The sequence below is a fragment of the Mesitornis unicolor genome, unplaced genomic scaffold (assembly GCF_000695765.1).
Source record: "Mesitornis unicolor isolate BGI_N332 unplaced genomic scaffold, ASM69576v1 scaffold44922, whole genome shotgun sequence".
In the NCBI taxonomy this organism is placed as follows: Eukaryota; Metazoa; Chordata; class Aves; order Mesitornithiformes; family Mesitornithidae; genus Mesitornis; species Mesitornis unicolor.
The window spans coordinates 1-10,192 of NW_010170858.1; the positions used below are offsets into that span (position 1 = coordinate 1).

General features: G+C 38.6%; 1 protein-coding gene across 1 annotated transcript in view; it reads right to left on the bottom strand.

The window, feature by feature from the left end:
• Nucleotides 1-1,409: 1,409 nt before the first annotated feature.
• SLC25A32 (solute carrier family 25 (mitochondrial folate carrier), member 32) overlaps nucleotides 1,410-10,192 on the bottom strand; it is a gene marked incomplete at its 5' end in the record, with an annotated part of 11,497 nt that continues 2,714 nt past the window's right edge. The window contains 3 exons of the mRNA XM_010179827.1: nucleotides 1,410-1,570; nucleotides 3,219-3,364; nucleotides 3,931-4,044. Coding sequence (XP_010178129.1) covers nucleotides 1,435-1,570; nucleotides 3,219-3,364; nucleotides 3,931-4,044 — 396 coding nt within the window. The remainder of the gene's footprint in view (nucleotides 1,571-3,218; nucleotides 3,365-3,930; nucleotides 4,045-10,192) is intronic.

Here is a 10,192-nt window from a genome sequence, read left to right on the forward strand (position 1 = left end):
TGTGTCAAAGGCTTTACTGAAGTCAAGGTTTTGCTGGATAGTATTCTCTGTTCCTTACAAAAGTGATTTTTCCCCCCTACCCACTGAATAATCTTTGCTATTATGAAGTATTTAATTCTCAGTTAAGTGATTCTTTCTAGATACTTCTTAATACCTTCTTACTAACAGCAAAAGGCAGATATTATAGCCAGTAATGTATTTTCTTAAAGAACTGAAACAATAAACCAAACCCAATCTCCAAAAAGCACACATTCTTCACAGCAATTATTGGCATGCAAAGAAACCTCATTAGTGTTCAAATTTATTGAGATGTACTACAGTTTAGTTTATCACTAAGTTAGAAATCAATATATTCTTACAGTCCTTTCCCTAGACTAGATCAGAAGACATTAAGGGGATGTTTTGTTTTGTTCTTTTTTAAAATAATGTCCTGTGCATAATATTTTTTAACCTTATAGATTTTTTTTTCCCAGAAAATATTACTGTAAATAAGGATGATCATATTTGTGATTAAAGTAGTTTGAAAACTGCATCACTATGGGATTACTAGAAAAAAACCTCATTTTTAAAATGTAAGCCTACATTCAAATATGCAATACTTCGTAATATTTGGTCAATTATCGAGACAGAATTTATTTGAGAGAGCGACTTAGAGCGAGCGCACACAAGGGAGAGCAGGCAGGGAAAACAGAAAATAAATTAAGTGGCCAGCAATGCACACAACATACACTTTGGTCTGGTGCTAAAGGCAAGCTAAAAACCACAACGCAAGTCTGGCCTGGTATGAGACAAGAACTGGGTTTCATTAAATTGGCAATTCCTCAAACCCAAGAATCAACAGCTGTTTTACAAAACATTTTGAATTTCCAAACTGCACCCCACTGAGGCAGCATTTTTGTGTTGGATGAGCAATGGAATTTGGAGTGTTCCATATCCTAAAGCCTGACAAACAGCACAGAGGTGGATTCAGAAGACACTGCTGTAAACAACTACATACATACTTTCTTCATGAGACTCAAAGATTTAAGAAAGTTTTGACAGACCCCAGAGTTGCTTTTATATGAAGTTTTCCACTTCTGTCAGAGTAGAATCTGACCAACTGTTACCTTGAGGCTTGTCAAAACAGATCAGTCCATTATTCCAGGCAGGCCAGGATGAACTGAATTGCTGCACAGGTGCCTTCACCCAGTCACAGTGCTGTTATTTCACAGTTGCAGTGACATCCGTTTCAGGCAGACACAGCTGATTCGGAGAGGAAGGCAGCAGTGCAGGAACATTCAGCAGAAGAGATGTTGGCAGGGTTTTACTGTCTCCAGGTTCTTTGCTCAGAACGCTAGATCAATTCAGAGTGTCAAAAGAGATGGCTGAACTAAACCTCTCTCAGATCATAAATATAAAAAAATATAGATTCCTTATGAATATAAGCTCATATCTTTAATTATTTTCTTTTCTAAAACCAAGTAAAAAAACAGACACATTTTCATAAACAACAAAGGTAATACAGCAGGCAGGAGTCACTCTGATCACATTGGCGATAATTCCTTTGTAAAATCCATGAATTCCTTCTTTCCTTTAAAAGACAGAAAAAAAATAGTTTCAATGTCTTTTAATAAAAATCAGACATAAGACAAAGCCTGGCATTTTTCTACTCATGCTCTCTCACTGAGAGAGGTACTTCAGGTTAGGAATAACAATTTCAAAATGATTTCTTCCTACAGTATTTTAAGAGCCATAATATATCCATTATTAACCCACCATTTTCTACTCTGAACATAGAATAATATCCTGTAGGTCAGTTATTTAGCCTAGGGTTTAGGTGTTTCTTTGTATTGGGGTTTGTTTTGTTGCTGTTTTGTTTTGAATTGTCTAAGCAGGAGGCAATTTACTATCTTTCTGCATGCCACAAGAACTGGTTAAAATTATTTAAAATTTCTGCAGCCTGTTCCAAAAAGCATTTATATACTTAATCTCACTGAAGCCAACACGGCTGAAAGGCTTGGTGGCTTTTGGTCATGTAACAGCAAGTGAGCCAAGAGTCAACATAACTAAGGAATGTCAGCATTCATTTTCAGAGAATTAAAAAACCTCCTCTATAATTTAAATTCCACTGGCCAATAAATGAGAATCTAACTTCTCCCAGTTTAAATCAGAGTATTCACACTAGGGCTGTTAAAAATTTTCAAAGATCTGTAATCTCAGCATCCTATTTTCCAGCTTCACAGGGGCCTAGGACACCTGGAGTGGAGTACAGTTAACACAGATCCTGAAAGGGTTTACGCTGCCCTCCCTAGGGCTCTATGATGGATTTGTTTCATAATGGGTACAGCACTGGCCACAGAATTGTGGTATACATTTACACTTTATCAGGACTAATAAGCCTTCCCATGCAGCACTGAAGGGCAGAGTGCCCTTCATCAGAGGTATTTTTGCTTTGAATTGGCTTCAGTCAAAATGGTTGTACTGCCTCTGGGCCAGAGCGCTCCTGGAACAACACAGCCTCATTCACTCATTCAGGTGGCAACTCAAGGAGTTAGGAGTACCCCAGGAGTTAGCTGACTCCATTCACGTCTCTCTAACAACATGCTGCAACCTAGAAACACTGTCCAAAGCAAGATTAATATTGGCTGCATGCTGCAAAGGTGGCCAACCTTAGTAACTACAGAGTTCTGTGTGAAAACTCCCACATGCCCTGTGGAGCTGAGGGAAGAGGGTTTGTGAGAAGATATGCATAGATGTGAGGTAATGGTTCTCTAAAGGTCCTATGGGAAACTGGGACAAGACTACAAATGCAGCCAGGCCCCAGAACAACCCAGGGACATCTGTATAAACAGCTCTGGCTAGCTCACTTCCTCCTGCCAGGAATTTGGATTAGCCACAACTCCCAGCAGCACAACACTCCTGTCGAATGTGATAATCTAAAGCAGTTCAAGTGAGACCTCATTGTTTAAGAGCCCCAGAACAGCAAACTCAAATGATATTTTTTTAACCCATAAGTGAAATTTGTTGGGGAAGAGAGAAGGGAGATAGAATAAACGACAGAAGCGGGCAGGCTAGCACTGACCCTCTCCTATCTCCTCCTTTGTCCTTAGACTATTGCTATTGGTGGCATCTTGCACAAAATGACTTTGTACAGCTAAAATTTTGCTTGCTCTGTGCAGCACTGGTTCTGCAAATCAGCAGCACAGAAGCCAGTAAACACAGTTCTGATTCAAGCCTACCTCCACGTCCTGCGGATCACATCAAACACACCAGAATATGTATTATGCTGATCTTGAAGACGAGCTCGCACAACTTGATAGGGATATGTTGCTGACACAGCGAATATTTTAGATACAGCTGCCATGACTATGTATTCCACAGTGTTCTAAAACCAACAAAAATTATCAGGCTTGCCTTAACCACAGATTAAATTAGCCCATTTCCCAAAACCTTATTTGATTTTTAAATATTGAACTAAACAATACTCTAGACTACCTTTTTCCCTTTATAATAGCCCCATTTTAAAAAAGGCAATGTTTACTACATACAGTGCTACAGGTAATTCATTGTAAAACATGTGTTTTGCCCTCACATTCCTATCAAGTGAAATGCTTTTTCCAAAAGTAACTACCTTTGCCCAACTTGCACCGGACCAGTGTTCCATGTAAGTGTTTAAGACCTCCACCTATGGGTCCACAAAGTAAGACAAAAAAACCATTCTCCCTCTAAAATTCTCAAAACATTTTCAAAGAAGTTGGTTTCCCTACAAAAAATCAGCACTAACTAGGTCTTGTCTCTAAAATGTGAAAAGCATTATTTCATTCTATATATTCTACATTGCAATTAATATATCAATACTTTATAAATTTGGCTGTTCTATGACCTAGACAAATGAAATAAATTTCCACTTGTTCACATACCACAACATATTTTTTTTCTCAATAATCTTACCAGTTTTGTATCTGATACTCTGTTTCTATACTTGTTGTATCTCAGTTTCAAATCCTCATATGCCATGAACTGAAGTGCTCCATGTGAAGTTCCAAACAGACCGGGCACAAATCCCTAAAAGCAGGAATAAACCAAGGTTAAACAGCAACCCCCAAAAACTATACAACTTGACCAAGCTCACCTTACACACATATGTATATCCACCATTACTTTACAAATTGTGACAGCACACATTTACTGTGCGGTATGACTCAAAGACCATTGTGGGTTGGCATCACACAGAAGTGCAATAAATGTTATTTTTCTCCAAATGACATACAGGCTAAAGACACCTAGTGAGAGAGTAAGATAAAACAAGTGGCCTAGGGACTCCACCTCATAGAGCACAAGCACAGGTCTTAAAAAGCTGGTAACACGATCAGGACTGTAAGAATACAAATCAAGCTGCAGTCTTGCAAATGAGCATCTTGGTGCCCGCCCCTTCCTTCCAGGAACTGGCACTAAGCTGTTTGGTTCCCACCTGAGACTGATAAGGCAATGACAGAAGCTGGCGTCACTTCAGTGATAAGGGCCATAAGAAGCAGAGGTACAAAAAAGTCTTAAGGAGATAGACGTGTGTGTGTGTGTATAAACATTTACATAATGGGTGTATCATAGAGAGCTGGGTTTCTTTAGCTTGGAGAAGAGGAGACTGAGGGGTGACCTCATTCATGTTTATCAATTTGTAAAGGGCGAGTGTCAGGAGGAAGGAGCCAGGCTCTTCTCTCTGATGTCCAATGACAGGACAAGGGGCAATGGGAGCAAGCTGGAGCATAGGAGGTTCAATCTGAACATAAGGAAAAACTTTTTCACTGTGAGGGTGACAGAGCACTGGCACAGGCTGCCCAGAGAGGTTGTGGAGTCTCCTTCTCTGGAGACATTCAAAACCCGCCTGGATGTGTTCCTGTGTGACCTGGTCTAGGTGATCCTGCTCTGGCAGGGGGGTTGGACTGGATGATCTTTCGAGGTCCCTTCCAACTCCTAATATTCTGTGATTCTGTATTAAAAATGTGTTTATATATATTATACACACAGACCCTTGCACAGTGGAAAGTTGATGAGCACAGATGAAAAGCTAACTCATACAAGGACCTATGGATGATTTACGTTAAAGAAACAAATCTAAAATTCAGATCAGTTGGAGTGCATTCCCCACAGTGCTCAGAGCTTATCCGAAGGCAGCCCAGCAGAGGTGACCAAAGGTGTAACAAAGCAGTCTGGGAAATGTTCCCTATTTGTAAGAGACAGTAATGGACAATAAGAGCCTAATATGAAAATATACAGAAACCTTTTATTACAAAGAAGTAAAGCTGAAGTGAAGGAGGGAAATGGGCATTTTTCAAAGTGTCTCTACAAGAAAGAGAAGGTATAAGTTCCTTCAGAAGAAGGACTAGCTCAGTTGAAAATGAGCTGACAGCTGCATGGGTTCAGAGAAGCACTAATTCTCTTCTTGAAGAGTTGGTCACTTGCACTGGAAAAATCCAAATAAATGGGAAATTAATCATCTTGGCCAGAAATGACTAAAAGGAGCCAAAAGCTTGCTGAAAATTGTGGCAAAGGGATAATTGTAGTGGAGTAAGTGGGTAAAAGGTCTCAAAGAATCAAAATCTCTCAAAGTATACTGGCTTCTTACAGTTTTATCTTATTTCCCATGATCCATTCAGGTAAGACAACGGAATTAAAAACCTGACCAGACATAAAACTCTGTATTAAGACTAAATCGGAAACCCAAAATGTGGAATAAAGACTTATCAATATACTACTAAGAGCCTGGAGAAGGAGAAGGGATCCTGGTAGGACTCCATTGGAATTTCTATAGTGTAACATGACAAAAGAATAAATCACTTCATAAACTCCTAACTAACAGAAAAAAAAAGTAACTAAAACAACAGCAGGCACAAAAATTGCACAGAGCTTCTAGCACTTCAGAGATTAGCTCTCTGGATGCTATAGATTTCTTAAGTTTACAATATGACAGTGATTCAGGAAGTGATTTTTAGGATCTCTTTGATAAATGAGGATGAATTTCGTCTCACAGGAGAGAAAAATGGTCATGAAGTAATTATCGGTGACCATGAACTGATGAAATGCATAAAGGGCTAGCTGAAGTCCCAGAAAAAACACTTCTCCAAATGAGGGCATGTGCAATTCAACCAAACATCTATATTTTGTCATATGTGAGCATAATGATAGAATTTTGTGAAGTTTGAAGCTTAAGGGCCACAACAGAGGGAAAAGGACAACTTTCATTTTCCAAAATCCTGGATCAGAAAACTAACCAGTAATATAAAAATAGAAGAGAAGGAACAGAGAAAAACAACATTATTGAAAATATCAAAGAAAAAGTTATCTGGGTCAGCAGAAAAATGAACAGCATGAACTTTATGTATAGTGATAGCAGGGAAAATCTTCACAAACATCTTCACAAAGACAGAGGAAATAACTGCTCTCTACTTGGAAAAAATTAGAATGATGTATTTATATCATAGGAGAATGAGGTAATATTTCCTCCACCAACAAAAGAGGAATGCTAAGCAACATTTAAGAATGCTAAATTCTTACATTTAAGCCAGCATATTTGGATAACTTGCACCCAAGAGTCCTAAAGCATCCACTGATGATACTTGCTAAATGAGTACCAGTGTGCTCAAAGTCTTGTGCTGGTAAGGAAAGCTTCCAAAGACTGAAGACCTTTTAATGTTGAGCCAGTATTAAAAAACACAAGAAGGGAGTGAGGCAACTGTCAGTCAATGTACCTCAGTCAAATAAGAGCTTTCCCAGGTTTCTATTGATCATAGAAAACAATGTGTTCTTATGGAAAAATGTTAAAAAGCACAACTGATTTCTCCATAGTAATGAAGTATCTTGGCTGAGGAAGTTTTTGAAATGTTCCTGTTCTGTCTTCTTATTCTTACAATTTTACTCAAAAATCATTCTTTCCACAAAATTTGATAGAATTTGGTATTCATACTATGACCGTGAAGATAAATTTTAAAATAATTTAACATTATGAATTTTGGGTTTTTTTATTTTAATATTCAAACATATCTTTAGAAGATTTTTGCCATGAGGGCTTGACAGAATCAATGGTTGCGTAATGAAGTCTTGCTTGAATTCTCTTTTGGAGGATGAGAAAAATAGATGGGACTAAATATATAATTAGAAATTTAAATGATATAGAATTCTGAACAGTAGACAACAGGAAAAAAAAAGTATTTTAAAGCTGGCTTAAACAGTTGTAAGTGCTGAAGATTCAGGACAAGAGAAAAATGTCCCCTTGGGTAGTGTTTCAAAGGTTGCCCATCACTATGAAAAGGAACATAGGCAAATGTGTACCGTGGAAAGCCTATGCTTCTCAGTAAAGAGGGGAACAAGGTTCATTGGGTGATGTGGTACTCGCATCGCTGCCTGAAGTGTTTGAGAGAGTTCACACCAGAGCAGCCTCTGCTATGTTTTGAAAGAATCCAGTAGATTTCCCTTGTAATCGGTGTAGCGTTGTCTTCATTTAGGTTCTCAGTGTGCCAAAGACCAGGAGTATCACATTGCCATTATCTCCCTATGCATCTTTATTCCTTCATGGTGAATGATGACACCACTTTTATGTGAAAGTTACTTATGCTTCTGTCTCTCTGTAGAATCTGGGACTAAAGTTAAAGCTAAGACGGCCAAGTCTCAGCGGATTTTGCTATATATAAGTACAAAGACATGGAAAGTCACTTAGCTTACAAACTGCACATATGCGAGAAGAAGGAAAAGAGCATACGCAAAAGCAAGCAAGCTAAGTGCCTTAGACATTCATGGACTGGAAAAAATACTTTATCCTCAGAGCACAGAATCTTGTCTATCAAAGGTGAAATGACAATATAGAAGTGTCCAATACATCTATTTCACTTGGCAACAAGCACATATAACTGCTAGGATTTTTTTGTTGTTGTTAGCATACTGCATTATTATTTTCAGTCGTGATGGCTCTACATCTTCCTTTAATCTCCTTAAATTTTCTGTACTTCCTGTTACTGCTGTCTGGCATTGCTTTATTTGTAATTGTTGCCTTTACATCATCTCTGAAAGAGCATGAAACTGCAAATACAAATACAGAAGCATGGAGGCCAGGAAAAATGTTAGTTGCATCCTTGATTGATGTTTTTACAGTCAGTCACTCCAGACTAGACACCTAACAATTTCCTAAGAGCTCAGAGATATTTTATGTTTTTCTGAAAGGGCCAACTCCTACAGTCTTACAACTATTTTACTATGCTTGGTCTTTCCTTCCTTATGCTTGAAAAGAACCATACAGCACTCTTAACATGGAGATGGTTGCACAACATTCAGCTTCAGGGCAAAGTAATTTTTAGAGCTCAGATCTCGAACAGATCTATAGGCATGTTCAAATCACATAACCCCAAGCTGTTCTGTCCCTCAGCCTGGTGTGCAGCAGAGCAGCTCTGTCCCCAGTCATCTGGGGGATGGAGGCCAAAGGACAAAGCCTAATGGATGGAAGGTGAGGACGATCACTAACTAAATGATTACTGGGATAATCAGCGAAGGAAAGGCTCCTTACTTTTCAAAACCAGGTCAAGTTCAAGATGAACAAGTTATTGAGGAACCCAGCTTCAGATGAACTATAATTTAATGAATTAACAATACCCAACAGAGCTAATAAGGATAGCTTTAAACCGTGCCAAAAAGATCGATGCATCCCGACATGACTAGTCTTGTGCCCCAACAGACTGAAAGGAATTGCTCAGACCAGTAAGAGCATCTTGTGCAATAGAGAGCAAGACCTAAAGTTGCTTGGACAGAAATATCATTCTTTAGAAGACTAATCTCAAATGAATCAGAAACTACTTCCAGATTTTATTCCCAACTTGTGTTGGTATTCTCTGAGATCCCTTTACTTCGTATAAGAAACTCTATCTGAAATTAAGATTACAAGGAAAAAGACGACATTAATGCGCACTGCAGCTCCTGCAACTCAGGGCAATTAACACCACTTCAGCCATCAAATTTCAAATAAAGCAAGAAAGAGAAAAAATGAAAACTCCCTCAAAAAGAAAAGCTAAAGTATGGACAAGTCAAAGAGCCACCTGAAGAGGTGCCTTTTTACCCAGTGTAGAGAAGGTTGAGAAAATCCAGACATCAAACGAAAGTTGCTCAGTGTGCGTAGTTAAGTAGGTCACTCAGGACCTATCTGGGCTCCCTTCTTTGCAGTTTTAAACAAGTAATTTGCGCTTTCAAATGAAGTACCTGGTTTAGTTACCCATTTGCAGATTAACACTACAAAGAAGTGTCTTGTCAAAGGCAACACATGCTACAGGCATGAATAATCTGAAAAGTAACTCAATGGAAGGACATCTTAAACCCTATCAGATGCAAGAAATTATAATTAATCTACATAGAACAGAGCAGACGTCCAGGCTGGCAAATCAGAAATCCTGACAATTTTAATCTAAGAGTAAGTAAGGAGCCTTGTTCCTGGTGTCAGAATTTGGTATTCATCGGTATGTGGCATACTAGTATTTCAGCATAGGAAGGATTATGTTTTTCACTGCAAATAAAAGAAGTTAATGTTCAGTAATCAGGGCAATTCCTAAGAGACAGTGTTCTTGTTCTACAGCATTACTTGCAGGAGAAAAGCTAGACTGAACTAAAATAGGTTTTTTCACACCTTCCAGGCACTGATGAATGCATCTTGATGTCATGGCCTGAAGGAAGAAGGAGACAAAAAGTCCAAATCCAGTTGCCATCTGTTTCCCTAAATTAAAGGGAATAAAAAACCCACATATATGCAGACCATATTTAGAAGTCTGCACATTTTATGGCTCTAGAGATGACAGATTACAGACCTCAATAACTAGAGGGCAAATGAGCAGTTGTGAAACTGTCCATTGTGGAAGAAAAATTAGCAACTACTTCAGTCATGTGCTATGTTCCACAAGATGTCAGAAAGAGAGAAGGGATGAAATGGAAGGAAGCACTAGTAGCAAGACCGATTATGCTGTTGCTGCCCTTCTTATCCAAATTCAAATTACAGGAAAAGTCCAAAAATTAAAAAGCGGCTTGTAGATCACTCTCATTTCAGCATTATCAGATGCTGAACAGAAGATGGCTTAGCCATAAAGCTTACATTCTGCTCCTTCAGTGATTTCCTACATTACAACAGTGCAACAGTGTTTCTTCTGATAAAGCCTTTTTGCTTCAGTTCTTCAGCAGGCAAGAGAGA